Source organism: Odocoileus virginianus, chromosome 5, assembly GCF_023699985.2.
Source record: "Odocoileus virginianus isolate 20LAN1187 ecotype Illinois chromosome 5, Ovbor_1.2, whole genome shotgun sequence".
Classification (NCBI taxonomy): domain Eukaryota; kingdom Metazoa; phylum Chordata; class Mammalia; order Artiodactyla; family Cervidae; genus Odocoileus; species Odocoileus virginianus.
In genome coordinates this window covers 48,499,562-48,514,847 of record NC_069678.1, presented here as the reverse complement: position 1 = coordinate 48,514,847, position 15,286 = coordinate 48,499,562, and the positions used below count along the sequence as shown (strand labels likewise).

The 15,286-nt window shown below is 40.2% G+C and overlaps 1 protein-coding gene across 1 annotated transcript in view; it reads left to right on the top strand.

Annotated features, from left to right (window-relative positions):
* The first annotated feature begins 599 nt into the window (after positions 1-599).
* The window catches only part of PTGFR (prostaglandin F receptor), a 60,174-nt gene continuing 45,487 nt past the window's right edge, over positions 600-15,286 (top strand). The window contains exons 1-2 of the mRNA XM_020889674.2: positions 600-1,026; positions 2,462-3,329. Of these exons, the coding sequence (XP_020745333.1) occupies positions 2,532-3,329 (798 nt within the window). The 5' untranslated portion in view covers positions 600-1,026; positions 2,462-2,531. The remainder of the gene's footprint in view (positions 1,027-2,461; positions 3,330-15,286) is intronic.

Below are 15,286 nucleotides of genomic sequence, written 5' to 3'. Positions count from 1 at the left end.
TTTTAAAATCACTAAAATGTTATTGCTTTATCTGCATGTGTCCTTCGAGAATACGCCTCACCCTTTCCCTTCTCACCTTCTTTAGAAAGCTAGAAACAGTCCAGTCCTCTAAGTGACGGCGAATCCTAAGGCAGCGACTTCCCATTGACAACACGTGGCCCAAATGTTTTTCACTTCTTGGGGATATCGGCCCCTAAGCCCACCATCTCAAATGTATCATCTCTTTCTTTGTACCTGGTTTGTTCATTTTAAGCTGGTTTTGGGAATGAGCAGTCGGCAAACTACAATCTGACAGTTCCAATACGCTGTCACGACTGCTGTCTGCACGCTTTCCTCGGCTCTTCTGATTCCTATTTTACAGCCGTAAGGATGGCGCCTTTAGCTGGAGAATGAGTTTAAAACAAAACTTTTCCCCAAGTGGTCGGGCAGCTAAGAGGGCCGTAGTGATGCTGAGGAGGGGGGCTGTAGCATCTGAGCACGGTGCTGAAGTTTCTCTGGGTCCGGCTCAAGGCGAAAGGGGCGGGGAGGAAGGGGCGGAGGTCAACCGCGCCCTCCTCCCCGCCCAGGCGGCAAGCGCCGCTAGGTGCTAAAGGATCCAGCGAGCCGCGCGCACCAGGCAGGTTCCGCGCTGGCCGAGCGCGCGGGAGGACGCGCGGTGAGGACGAGTCCGGGCCGGAGCCGTGGCGCGGGCGCGGCGCTGCGCTCAGGCGGCATCGGCGGCGGCGGCGAAGCAGAGCGGGGCGCGGGATGGCTCACGGGCCGGCGCGCCCTTCTGCTCCGCCTAGAGCCCTGCCCGCAGCCGGGGATGCCAAGGTCACCACCCCTCTAGCGGCTAGATTCCCACGCGTTGGTCTCCGGATGCTCAAGCCGGCTGAGGTTTAGCCACCCCACTCTCGGACGCCCGGGGCGGCGGCAGGCAGCCGCACCCGAGGGTACCTGAGCCTGCGCTGGCCAACAAGTTTGGAACAGATGCCCCCAGCTGGGGATACAGTCGCAGAGAAAAGACCGACCCGTCCGGATTCTGAGGTGCGCGACTGGGACCCAGGAGAACGGGTCTAAGAGGAGGGAAACGGGTGAAGGAAAATATCCCCTTTCACCCCTCGCTTCCCTGCCCGCGACACTTCGACCCCCACATCCGGATCAGCGCAGGTCTTCGGCGCCCCGGGGGTGGGAGGGAGACCGGCCCTCTGGAGTTTGAGCAATCGCAGAAAGTTTCAGCCAGTTAAGAGGTTTGGGAAGGATGTTGCAAGCAGAGGCCTGGGGGCGTTGGGGTAGCTGCGGGCGAAAGTAAAGCTGTGAGTAAGACTCGGAGGAGGCGGCCGCCCTGCGGGCAGATCGGGGCGGCCCCGCTTGGTCCGGTCCCAGGAAAGGCTGGCTTCGGAATTCCTAGCCTCCGGGAAAGCTGTTGGGGAAACGCCGGCCGAAAGAGCTCGGGGCGGGGCGGCGGCGGGGGTGGGCAGAGAGGGTCTGTGACTCAGGTCTCAGCTCACTAGGGAAAGAGCTGTGTGTGTGTTAGCCTCTCTGTCGTGTCCGTCTCTGCGACCCTATGGGGTGTTGCCCGCACGGGCTCCTCCGTCCATGTGATTTTCCAGGCAAGAATACTGGAGTGGGTTGCCATGTCCTTCTCCAGGGGATCTTCCTGACCCAGGGTTCAAACCCAGATCTGCATTGCTGGCAGACTCTTTACCGTCTGAGCTACCAAGGAAGCCTTAGGGAAAGAGCTGCAAATGAATTACTCGCTTTGGGTATTGCTGCCCTGAAGCTGTAACTTAAGATCAGCAGCATCTAGGCAGAAGTGCCCACAGTGAGGGTGGCCCGTCTCCTTTGCTGTCACCCACCTGCATTTCTGCACAGGTGGTAGCCTTCCATGGGTCACTGATGTGTGTGGTTTGCTGTTATTTGAGCTAAATCAGTTTTAGCTGGAATTCAGAACTTATTCAGAGAAGCCCATGCAGCGTCAGTGCGCTTGTGGCTCCACCCGGCACCCTTCCAAAGTTTGGGGATGATGGTTTTTGTCTGCCTGGCAAACAGACATAAGTTCCCAAAGGAATAATCTGTACTTTTGGGGCAAAGCTCATCAGAGGAAAAAGCAAAAAGTATAGACTGCCACTTAGTTATTAGAATAGACTATCATACTTTTAAAAACTCAGTTGGGTTTAAATCTAGTCTTGTTAAGTGACTTGGTAAATCTGAAGTTTTAGGGTGTCAGTGAAGTGTCAGGAGGAGATTTTGGAGGTACTCATTGGCAGAATAGACACAGAAGTTAACCAAGAGGTCTCAGTTCTGGTAGCTTCTTTACCTTGAAAATAAGATGTGGAACTCCAGGCAGATGTGTGTTGTTTTCAGCATGATGCAACCTGGCTCCTGATAGGCTGGATAAATCTGATTCCCACCATAGGGTGCTGGGATGCCAAATGAGCAGTTTTCCAGGGCTCATGATTTCTCTGTCTTTATGCTACAGATCTCTGGACTGCAAGCCTAAACTCTTGAGAGGGAGATGACTTGAGTGGCCGGCTCTTATCTCCACAACAATGTCCACAAACAGTTCTATACAGTCAGTGTCTCCTGCATCTGAGCTCCTTTCAAATACAACTTGCCAACTGGAAGAAGACCTTTCAATATCTTTTTCAATAATCTTCATGACAGTGGGAATCTTATCGAACAGCCTTGCCATTGCTATTCTCATGAAGGCATACCAGAGATTTAGACAGAAGTACAAGTCATCGTTTTTGCTTTTGGCTAGTGCTCTAGTAATCACAGATTTCTTTGGGCACCTCATCAATGGAACTATAGCCGTCTTTGTGTATGCTTCTGATAAAGACTGGATCTACTTTGACAAGTCAAATATCCTTTGCAGTATTTTTGGTATCTGCATGGTGTTCTCTGGTCTGTGCCCACTTTTTCTAGGCAGTTTGATGGCCATTGAGCGATGTATTGGAGTCACCAAACCAATATTTCACTCTACAAAAATTACAACCAAACATGTTAAAATGATGTTGAGTGGGGTGTGCTTTTTTGCTATTTTTGTAGCTTTGCTGCCCATCCTTGGGCATCGTGACTATAAAATTCAAGCTTCAAGGACCTGGTGTTTCTACAAAACAGATCAAATCAAAGACTGGGAAGATAGGTTTTATCTTTTACTTTTTGCTTTTCTGGGGCTCCTAGCCCTCGGTGTTTCATTTGTTTGCAATGCCATCACGGGAATTTCACTTTTGAAAGTTAAATTTAGAAGTCAGCAGCACAGACAAGGCAGGTCTCATCACTTTGAAATGGTCATCCAGCTTCTGGGTATAATGTGTGTTTCCTGCATTTGTTGGAGTCCATTTCTGGTAAGGATCTATGGTTTTGACAATTTTTTGCTTTTTTCAGTTAACCCATATTCAACATATGGTTTGTTGTCTTTTTCAAAGATATTAGTCTTGATGGGCAATGCTGTTTCATCTTTTGAGTGCTGGAATTTACTCCTATTCAGAACTTATTTTAGTTCTCATCTCTGGCTTAGAATTAAGCTAACTATGACACATGGTTATTTTCCCACAAGCCTGGAAATAAAAGAAATATCTCACTAAACAATTCTAACCATAGTGTTACCTGTTGCAGTGTGGTATAAAGTAATTTTTGCAGAAATGACAGTTTTAATATACTGAATATGATTAGTTTCTAAAATGTGAAAAAATGACTATAAAACAATACTGGAATGGACTCCAGTAAGTCTTGATAGAAAATCACATGGGCTTGTGATTTATAGATTGGCTTCTTCCAACATACAATGACCAGGTCTCAGTTTGCAAAGGGAAGTGATGAGTTGAGATAGTTGGATAGTGCAGGTGACCTCAATGGGTAGATCAGGCAAAGAAATCTCTAGTTCATTAACTGAGGATGATAGTAATGCAGGGAGGGAGCCAAGGAATCTTCTCATCATTTCATTGCCTCTTTTTCCAGCAGCTATATTTAACATCTTGGTATTTTTATTTAGAAATGAAGGCTAAGGTTAAAGAATTAGCAACAAACGTAAATCATTTATATGACTTTCTAAATAGAAGACAAAAAATACTTGTGATTGATAAGTATGGCCATAACTCTGTGCAACAGTTTCTGATGGAAAAGGTGATAACACACAATGAAAGAGAAAACATCCTTGTGTATGTAGCTACTGATGGCAGTAAAGATTATTTCCATTCCTTTTTCTGTTTACCAAGGGGGAAGCAGATTGGTATTCAAAGCTAGTAATACAGCTGATACTCAGGTAGAGGTAAGGCAAAATTGTTAAGACAAAGGTAGCCTTAACACAAAGGTCATGGTCGGTTGTACCTTGCATAGTGATATGCAAATGCTTGTTCTTGCTTGTTTTAATGCAGTTTTTCTAGGCCCCTGTGGGTTCATTGTCTAAGAATTGTGGTCAGTAGAGCTTTAATAAACAATCCTGATGGTCCTGGTGAACAGAAGTCTTGAGAGTTGCTGCTGCAGGTAGATCCTATGGTAGTCAATTTTAAAAGGATTGACTTGCTTTTAAAATATTTCTTTATTTCTATACCTCTTATCTCCTTACAATTTGAATTTAGCTACTGGAATTGTATCATTTAACTATTTTTTACACAGTATTCTGGAATTGGTCTGAGGTGCCCAATCTAGCGGAGGATAGGCTACATCTGTCAATGGCAAATCAACATGTCGAAGCTTGCTTATTGTTAATTTAGGAGGCCTTAGGTGAACCCAACTTGGGGTTTCATCTGAACTCATAGTTTAGTTGTTTGAATGTGAATAGCTGAGAAAAGTTCTGTCAACACTTGGAATCCCTTCAGTGTTCATTCTTGGAGAGTTTAATTTATGCTACTTGACAAGGGGAATTCCCTTAGAATAATTCTCCTTTTCTTTTAAACTTGAAATAGAGTAGCTTTTTAAAATAAAAGTGAGTCTGAGTAAAAATGACTGATTTGAGGGTTGGAAAGGGAATGCTAAGAAAGGGAGAAAAGAGGTAGCTGAAAATATTTGAAGAGAATGTAAAAATGAAGCTTCCTGAAAACCATGAAGTAGTGAACTTAATGAGACACAGGTAACCCTGGGCTAATCACTGGTGTTTTGGTTTTTGCTTTCTTTTTTTCAAGTCACCCTTAAAATTCTACTTAGTTTTGGCTTTTGACTTTGAGAAATAGGAGTTTTAGGTTAGTTACTGTCAGGCAATAGAAGGTAACAAAGTTTCATCCTCACCAGGAATATTTTGAATTTATGTTTTTCTCTAATTTCTTTTCCTGAAGTTTTGGTTTTCTTTACTGCTAAAATAGATATTACAATTTAGTTAATATCTTAAACATATATCCTAGTGGAAATATAATTTTATTTTTATGAAATATTTTCTGAGGTCTGTGTTCTATTTAACTGTGAATTATTGCTACACTTATGACCCCAATGCATCAATACTTCTAAAGTGCTTTTTAGTGTGGAAAATTGTTTCTGCATCAGATGGGTAATAGGTCTACCACAGATAGCCCATGCTGAATTGATGTTTTAAGTTGTTTCAAGCATTCTTTGCATTCCTAGTTTCTTTCTCTTGTGAAGCCTTGGGTCCTCATGGCAAGTTCTGGCTAAAGGATTTATAACCTGTGACTTATAACAAGTGCCTTACTTGTTTTGTTAAGGCCCTCAGACAGTTCTAAGTGGAACTTGAATGAAAACCCCAGGCTTGGGAATGCCAAAATAACACCCAACACTGATTTCCCTATAGAACCATTTTTTCCTTTATCTTCTGAATGCCCAGGAGGAACTGCATAGGTGTTAATGACTGAGCCATCATTCTGCACCCTACATTTTAGAAGCTTCTAAATGTTTAAAACATATCTCTGAAACTGAACTTCTAAATTCCCACAGATGCACTATAATTGTGACATCTTCCAGGTCAATGCCCTACTCTACACTGTGCCTTCTTTCATCCTGATAAGAATGAAATGTTGAGTTTGTCGTTTGAACGAACATCTGCAGACAGTCTTTGACCTGTGTTCACTGTCATTTTTCAAGCCTCAAACTGGAATAAGGGTACAGGTGCCTGCATAAACTGAAAGGAGGAAGTGAGTAATGCAGGTGCTGATGTCTGGGATTGGCAGGATTTACTGCATCAAAACTTATCAATAGTTTTGGCATAATGTCTAAAACTTTTAAAACTTGTGGCTGATGAAAAAGGGGATACTTTATTAATTTTGATGATTGAGTTTAATACAAAGGTAAGATGATCATGATGTTTGTTAGAAAGCTCTTTTAATAGATTTTATTTTTCTTGAGTAGTTGTAGGTTTACAGAAAAATGAGTAGAAAGCATAGAATTCACATACCTCCTCATGTCTCCATCCATTCACACCCAGTAATCCTTATTATAAACATCTTGCATTGATGTAGTTCATTTGTTACAATTGTTGAGCCAATATGAGTACATTATAAAGTCTGCAGTTTATATTAGGGTTCTCCTTGTGCTGTATAGCATGTGGGTTTTAACAAATGTATGTTGATATGTATCCACCATCACAGTATCATACAGAATAGTTTCACTGCCCTAAAAATTCCCTATTTTTTTCCCCACAAAAGGAGGAATATATGTGTTTGTGTGTGTCTGTATATGTTTATTTTCAGGAATTGATACTTAGAAACATAATCATAATGTTAGCTTAAAGTATAACTTGTTAATGTCTGTAAAAATGTTCAATATCTGAATTTTATAGTTTTAAACATTGTTAATTCACATAAATTCATTTAATTACAATCCCAACTGAAAAACACAGGGAAATGCAATAGGTACTGACTAACTTACAATTCTATTTAGCAACAAGTTAATACAAAAATCTTTGAGAGTCAAATGGCCATTATAAAATTGTCTTGCATGCATCTTAGGTGAACCACTTTTTCCTAATAAATAAACCTTGAAGATATTTTTCTGATGTTTCTAGAGTGATGTGGAAAATGAAGACACTTACCAGCACTTCTAAGTAACATTTCCTTAATATTCTTTGCTTTTGTCTTTCTTCAGGTAGTGAGTCTTTTTAACATTCCATTTCTAGACTATGTAATCCTAAAAAGAACTTATTATTATTCCTATACTTATTTCACTAGTTTGGCAGAGCAATAAATACTTGTTGACTGGTTGACTGTAACTTAAGTAGTATGAATGTCAAGAGATGGGAAATGATTTACCAGAATGTGGGTTCTGAGTTCTGTAGGTAAGTTAATTAAGCAGATATTGAAACCAAATGGTAATTTTTAATCTGTTCCGTAAGTGAGCAACTGTCGAGTTATGACACAGTTCAACTTTAGCAGTCTTTTACTGGAAGGATCAATTTGAACTGGAAAGTATATGAAGAGCAAAATGATAACTTATATAGGTGAATTTACCCAAGAAATGTGTTTTGTTTCATACATAGAGTTTGATTTTAATTTTTCTAAGGTTTTTACTCTTCTGCTAGTATTTCTAGTCATGTAGTTAAACATTTGGTCACTAAGATGTTTGCCAGATATAAATCAAATAACTGAATGGTTAATTGAATTCTACTGAATTGCTAAAGGTATTGGCGTCATAAAGACCAGATCTTACAGGGCTAGTGGCAAATGGTGGAACAACACAACAGAATAGAACATTTTGACTGTTAGTAAAGATTGGTTTCTTTGAGAGGCTGGCCCTCATTATCATGTGTAAAGTCTGTGTAATAACAATCTGTGTGTGTGTCCTGACCACCTGGCTCCACAGCAAAAAGACGGTGAATGGATGTACGTTTACATATTTCAAATGAAAATGTGGAAATGTATAAATATATGCATACATAATGTGTACCTGCTTGAGTTATTTCCCAAACTAAAAAAATTAATTAGCCAATCCATCATTGGATCTCACTGTCCAAATAAAGGACTTTGAGTGAGCTTCATTTTAAAATTAAAAACAAACTGGATTGTTTTATAGCTTTATGTCAGATCTTTTTGGCTATTCTTGCATTGCTACTAATTTAGAGATGATATTGTTGATAATTGTTTTAGCTGGTTTCCCTGTGGGAGTGCTCCCTGGTTTAGAATGTGGAAGCTGCAATGATGATGTTTGGAGAAAGGACTGATAATACTTGAGTTCTGCTTTTATGAAATTCTTTTAAAAATTATTGTTATTTTTGACTGCACTGGATCTTTGTTGCTACATGCAAGCTTTCTCTGGTGGTGGTGAGCGGGAGCTACTCTGGTTGCGGTGTGTGGGCTTCTCATTGTGGTGGCTTCTCTTGTTGCAGAGCGTGGGCCCCAGACGCAGGCTCAGTACTTGTGGCTCACAGGCTTGGTTGCCTCTCAGCGTGTGGACTCTCCCAGGACTGGGGATCTAACCCACATACCCTGCACTGGCAGGCAGGTTCTTGACCGCTGGACCACCAGGGAAACCCCGCTTTTATGAAATTCTTAAACAACCCAGACACATACAACTCAAAATTCATATCCAGAAGATAAGGCACATTTTAGAGATAGTTAAATGTAGTTTCTATGATGGGTATGCAGGCTGCTCTTGTGTTTGGGTGGACATGAAATGTGTGGTGTGAAGTCAGTGACAGGAGCTGGCAGAGGAGCAGTTCCATTGGACGGAACACATCCCGAGCCTGAAGCCTGGTGTTCTCTTGCCTGGAGTACTCTCCTCCTGACTTCCATGTGGCTCTTCCCTGACTCCTCTCTTAAATACCGTATTGTCTAACCAGGCTATCTTAGAAAGTAACCCTTCTCTTCTCTATTCCATGCCTCTACTTTATTTTCTCTCATAGCATTTAGCAGTATCAGATAATATGGGCTACACTTATCTGCTTACTTGGTGGTTGTTGGCTTCTGACTCTAGCATGTAAGCTCCTTGAAGGAAGGAACCTTGTTTATTGCTGTGTCCTTAATTCTAAGACCAATGGCTGGCACAGAGTTGGGCCCAATAAGTATTTTCTAAATGAATCTAATGTAAATGAGGGCTCAGTGGGTAGTGGTTCTCATTTCCACTTTGGACTCAGTCTGCTGATGGGGTCAGGACTTGATTGGTTGGCCTTGGGTATACTTCAAAACTGTGGATTGGGATTTGGATTGGAGAGATCTGAGAGGTGAAAGTGTGTTCAGAGGTTTCCCAGGAGTATTAGAATTGCATCCTGGAGAATCCTGAACATTCTACAATTTGAGTCTGGTGCTAGAATTTAGGAATTTCATCAGCAATCTGAAATAAGTTCGTAGATAAACTGGGATTGATATTATTTTGTTATGTTGTTTACGTGTCAGTTTCCTCTGTTTAGTCTCGATGGTTCTTGGCGTTTAAGAGCTATTTTCTGGCTTATGTTTTAGTTTCTACAAGAAGTAGGTCATAACCAATGTTTATTGAATGAATGAATGAAAAGGAATCAGGTATCAAATGTGAATTATCGAAGGCAAAGGGAAAAAGCTAGGTGATACAATTTCTTCAAAGTTACTTTTGCCCCATTATTATCTTTAGCACTGCCTTCTTCTCTATGTGCAGAATTTTTTCCTTCAAGATGTGTTTTTTATTGGTGTTTTATCTTTGAAGGGATTATTTCAGGACACAGGAGGAGAAAATTACTTTGAGTAAGACCTACAGACACTGGTCGTACATTGTCATAAATTAAAGCTCCATAGTAAATGTTGAAATTTCCCTATAAAATGAGTTTGCTTACCTCAAGCCTTTGCTAGCTGATTGAGTGAATATATGGCTCAATTTGTATTGCTAATCAGACTAAAAGACTGAGTAGGTCTTATATTCACAGAGGATTAATTCTCAGAAATTCCCAACAGCCTTGTTTAGTAGACACTGGTATTCCACTTGGATCCCCTATGGGGTGAGTTTTCCCCTCAGGGAAATTACCCTCAGCCGAAGGGCGCTGCCTTGTCTGTGGTTGTGCCCCTTCTCTTTGGTCATTCTGTGGACAGTGATGGGTGGGTGTGGGGACCTAAACCACACCCTTGCCTCCTGTGGGACATTTCTGAAGGGTCCTGTGCACTTCAGAGCTTGTAACTGCATTCCAGCTCTGCGCCTCCTTCTGCCAAATCCTGCTTTCCTCATTTCCTCACACCCTTCAGAAAATTTTCTGCGTGTAGATCACTGTCTCAAAGTCTGTTTCCCACAGAATCTGACTTAGGACCCTCTTCTAGAAGTCCATTTATTCACACATTATCTCAATATAAAGTATATTACACATAGCTTTACAGTGTGATTTGGTAAATCTATTGAGCTGTCTCTAGGTCTTTGGAATTGAACTCATATTTGAGTATAACATCTCCCTTCATGGAAATGAATGGTGTAAAATTGGACCAGCAAAAGTCAATCTAATTAGAAAAAAGACACTGCTGGATTGAGAATTTACACAAAACTCTGTTGATTTAGTTGTGCTTGGTGGTCTGTAATACTTTGGTATTTTAAGTTTATTTACTCTTGCCAAAGCATGATTTCCTGTTTTTTAAGGAGAAAGACATAAAAATGCCCAGAGATGTCATAGACATTGAGACAGCACTTACAAAACATTACTTGAATGCTTCAAGTGTAAATGAATCAGACACATGTGGATTAAATTTATACCATCATGTATCTGAAAGTCTTCTGCCTTAATGTGCTTTGGAGTTTTAAGTTAAGCCCCAAAACATTTGAAGCACAATTCAAGACGTTGATGTGCCCCGAATCTCTTTGGGTTGCCAGTTTCAATTTTATTTGCTTAGTCTTATCCTTACAGGAGGTGTATAAAAGGCATTTCATTTATATTTGCTTTGGAAGGCATTCGTAGCTGCACCAGATTTTACCAGGTCTATCAATGTCATTTAACTGTGTTCAGAGAGAATTTCATTCAATAGGAGAAATTTGCCTTTTGATATTTGCAGATATTACCTTTCAAAGTTTGGGTAAATTTGTCAGTGCTGGGTGTCAGGATGGTGATGCCACAGAGGAGTTGGTACAATTGTGGTTTTATCCAGAGGTGGGGAGGTGGTGGTTTTTCTCACTCCTGCTAAGCTATTGAACCCCCAAATTAAATTCAGACAGTGAAATGCCAAAGTGAAGTGTGGCTAGGTGTGATGGCAGAGGAGACAGAGACAATTGGATTATGTAAAAGGAATCATTTTAGATTTTGGTCAGTCAGTTCAGTTCAGTTGCTCAGTTGTGTCTGACTCTTTGTGACCCCATGGACTGCAGCAGGCCAGGCTTCCCTGTCCATCACCATCTCCCAGAGCTTGCACAAACTCATGTCCATCAAGTCGGTGATGCCATCCAACCATCTCATCTTCTGTCATCCCCTTCTCCTGCCCTCAATCTTTCCCAACATCAGGGTCTTTTCCAATGCGTCAGTTCTTCCCATCAGGTGGCCAAAGTATTGGAATTTCAGCTTCAGCATCAGTCCTTCCAATGACTATTCAGGACTGATTTCCTTTAGGATGGACTGGTTGGATCTCCTTGCAGTCCAAGGGACTCTCAAGAGTCTTCTCCAACACTACAGTTCAAAAGCATCAATTCTTCAGCACTCAACTTTCTTTATAGTAGCTTCTTTCTTTATAGCTTTCTTTTCTTTCTCACATCCATACATGACTATTGGAAATACCATAGCTTTGACCACACGGACCTTTGTTGGCAAAGTAATTGTCTCTGTTTTTTAATATGCTATCTAGATTGGTCATAGCTTTTCGTCTAAGGAACAAGCATCTTTTAATTTCATGGCTGCAGTCACCATCTGCAGTGATTTTGGAGCCCAAAAAAATAAAGTCATAAAGTCTCTCATTGTTTCCATTATTTCCCCATCTATTTGCCATGAAGTGATGGGACCAGATGCCATGATCTTAGTTTTCTGAATGTTGAGTTTTAAGCCAACTTTTTCACTATCCTCTTTCACTTTCATCAAGTGGCTCTTTAGTTCTTCTTCACTTTCTGCCATAACGGTGGTGCCATCTGCATATCTGAGATTATTGATATTTTTCTCGGCAACCTTGATTCCAGCTTGTGCTTTGTCCAGCCTGGCATTTCACATGATATGCTCTGTGTATAAGTTAAATGATCAAGGTGACAATATACAGCCTTGACATACTCCTTTCCCAATTGGGAACCAGTCTATTGTCCCATGATTTTAGATTTTGGTGCATAATCCCCAGTCAAACCTTCCTTTTAGAATACTCTAGTTACTTAAGCATAGGCCAGGTCCCAACCCCACCACCTCTTAGCTGTGACCTGTAGTTACTCTAAGTCTATTTTGTACCTCTGTGAACTGATTATGATAATAGTAGTTACTGACAAGTACTGTCAGTAGGTATGATCTGCCTTGCTTACAATCGCATAACATGGTGATTAGCACATAGTATGCTCAACACAATCCCCAAATCCTCAAAAATCTTTTGCTGTCATTACCACACACAATCTCAATTAGAAATAATCATCTGTGTGTAGTTCGGATGTTTTCCATGTTTCCTCTGTTGAGAAGGTTTGGTTACATTAGACAGGAACAGAGGGAGCTCATAGCTCAGATAATGTTCCTGGACAATTTCACCCAATGGTTCAGATTATTGTGCCTCATTTCACTGCCTTACCAGAAATAAAGATCTTTCATGCTAATCTTTCCCATCTTATATGAATTCAAATTTTTATTATTATAGTATAATTTATTAGATATTAACTTATGCATTATTGATCAGTGCTAAAATTAGCAAAAAATTATTGAGCCTGTTACATATAAGGCACTACTCTTGGGGCTCTGACTGATTCTAGGAGGTAAAAGATTAAGCTCTTTCCTTAAAGAGCTTATAACTTAGTTGGAGTAAAAGATACACCCTAAGAATTAAAATACTAGGTCTTGGAGAGTCATTATCTAGTGGTTAAGAGTCTGGGTTCAAGTCCTATTTCTTCCACTTTCTATGTGTCCTTAACCACTCTGGGCCTCAGTTTCTTCATATGTAAAATAGTTAGAGTAACAGTATCACTTCATTGAGTTGTTTTTGAGGACTAAGTAAGTTAATAGACGTGAGTTAAAATAATTGGGCTTCTCTGGTGACTCCACGGTAAAATAATCCTCCTGCAAAGCAAGTGACGTGGGTCCATCAGTTCAGAACCTGGGTCGGGAAGATCTTCTGGAGAAGGAAATGGCAACCCACTCCACTATGCTTCCCTGGCAAATACCATGGACAGAAGAGCCTGTTGGGCTACAGTCCATGGAGTCGCAAGAGTTGGACACAACTTATCAAAACTAAACCACCACCAAGTTAATATAGTGCCTGACAGAATAAATACCGTATGCTTCAGTTACTATGGTGTTATCATTATTGTTGCTGTTACTGTTAAATATTAAGACCAGTAAAAGCCAACAAAAGATCATTTGTCAACAAGATGATCAAAGGCACTTTTTAATTAGTTGTTAAATGAATAAGCGTGCTATAGCAGGAAGCTGTTACCCCCAAATTGGTGGTCCACAGGGAATTATTTGTTTATTTATTTGACAAATGTTTATTGAGCACTACCAGGTGCCAGGCAGTATTCTAAATGCAGAATAACAATGTCTGTGATCTAATTGGTAATGATATCTATGGCCTTAATTAATAGTATTTATAGAAAAGGAAAATGGAGGACATATATAGAAAATTGAGATAAGAAGATATTTGATTATACTTTATGTTAGAATAAGATAGCAGATACTATAGCAGGTGCAGTCAAGTTTGGACTCCCTAACTATCCCTCTGCTGTATTTAAAATGAATAACCAAATAAATGCTTTTGCATGAAAAAAAAAAAAACTATGGCAAAAAAGAATAGCAGATATTCTGTTATGAATGTAGTGGATGAGACTGTTTTGTTAACTTGTAAATATCTATAGCATATCATTTACAAAGAAAAATTACTGGAAAAACTGTGATCCAATGTCAAGTGATGTAAATTGTATTGTAAAACCAGGAGAAAAGAGATAATAATGTATATAATTACTAGAGATATAAAAGTGTACAAATAAACTCTTTAGTATTTGGAACAGGCTTGAACAAGATTAAAGTACAGCAGTTTGTAATAAACTAATATTAAAAGCTAGATGATTTTTCAAGTAAAATATGACTAGTAGAAAAATTGAATCAGATAATAAAAATTTAATGATTCAAATTAGTATTTTTAGATTATCTTTTGAGAAGGAAAGTGACTCAGGATATAGAAGAGAAATAAATGTTGGTGAAAGCATTACAAAAGCAATTAACTCTTTCCAAGAAGTTAGGTTAAGAAAATGTTAGCAAGGACTTAAAAGCAAGTTGCTGTGAACATTAATAAATATAAATGAAGGAAATTAAATCATTTATGCGTCAATCTACTTGTTAACTTATTCACTGATTTATTCTTTCAGCAGCTTTTTGTTGAGCAAAAGGCTGGATATCTCTCTAGGTGAAAAGTAAAGCATGGAGATAAAGACATGACCTGGGGAAATATTCCTGAGCCAAATTCTAGAAATCATGCTTTCTTGCTCCTTCAGTTTATCTGTGAGCTTTGTACTTGCTCCTCCAATCTCTCTTATGTACATCCTACTTTTCCTTCTCTTTCTTTGTTTAATATGACATAAATATAACTATATATATTTTTCTGGCCCTGCCTTGGAGCACAGCAGAGGGTTAATTTCTTTAGCAATAGTGGAGGAACCTCTGGGACCAAAGGTGCATTAGTATTAAATAGCAGCAGCTGGTAAATAATCCTCCTGCAATGCAGGAGACCTGGGTTTGATCCCTGGGTTGGGAAGATCCTCTGGAGAAGGGAAAGGTTACCCACTCGAATATTCTGGCCTGGAGAATTCCATGGACTGTAGAGTCCATGGGGTCACAAAGAGTCAGACATGATTGAGTGACTTTCACTTCAAGTAGCAGCAGCAGTAACTGTTTTTGTTATTACTATGGTTGCATCTTTCCTTATTTTGCTTCCTACATTTATGTTCGTGATGGAGGACCAGAAAACAAGGAAAATAAAACCATATGAATGACAGAGAGACAGAATATGGGATGGGGAGACTAGCAGGGAAGAGGCAGTGAAGGCAACAGAAAACTGGCTTATTGGGTGTGAGGGTGGAGAGATGCTCTCCTGTCGTAGAAACTCCACTGGAAAGAAAAGACCTCCCTTTATTTCCATGGGCATCTTCTCCTTATTGAGGAATATTGACTTTCATGTGTTATATTCCTTCAAGCTACTCTGAAAAAGGCAAGGTTTTCCTCAACCATAAAATTTTATTGTAAGAAAGTAAAGTACAAATTAAAATTTAAAAACATCGTTTAAATCTCATTACCCAGAGATAAACACTGTCAGTATACTGG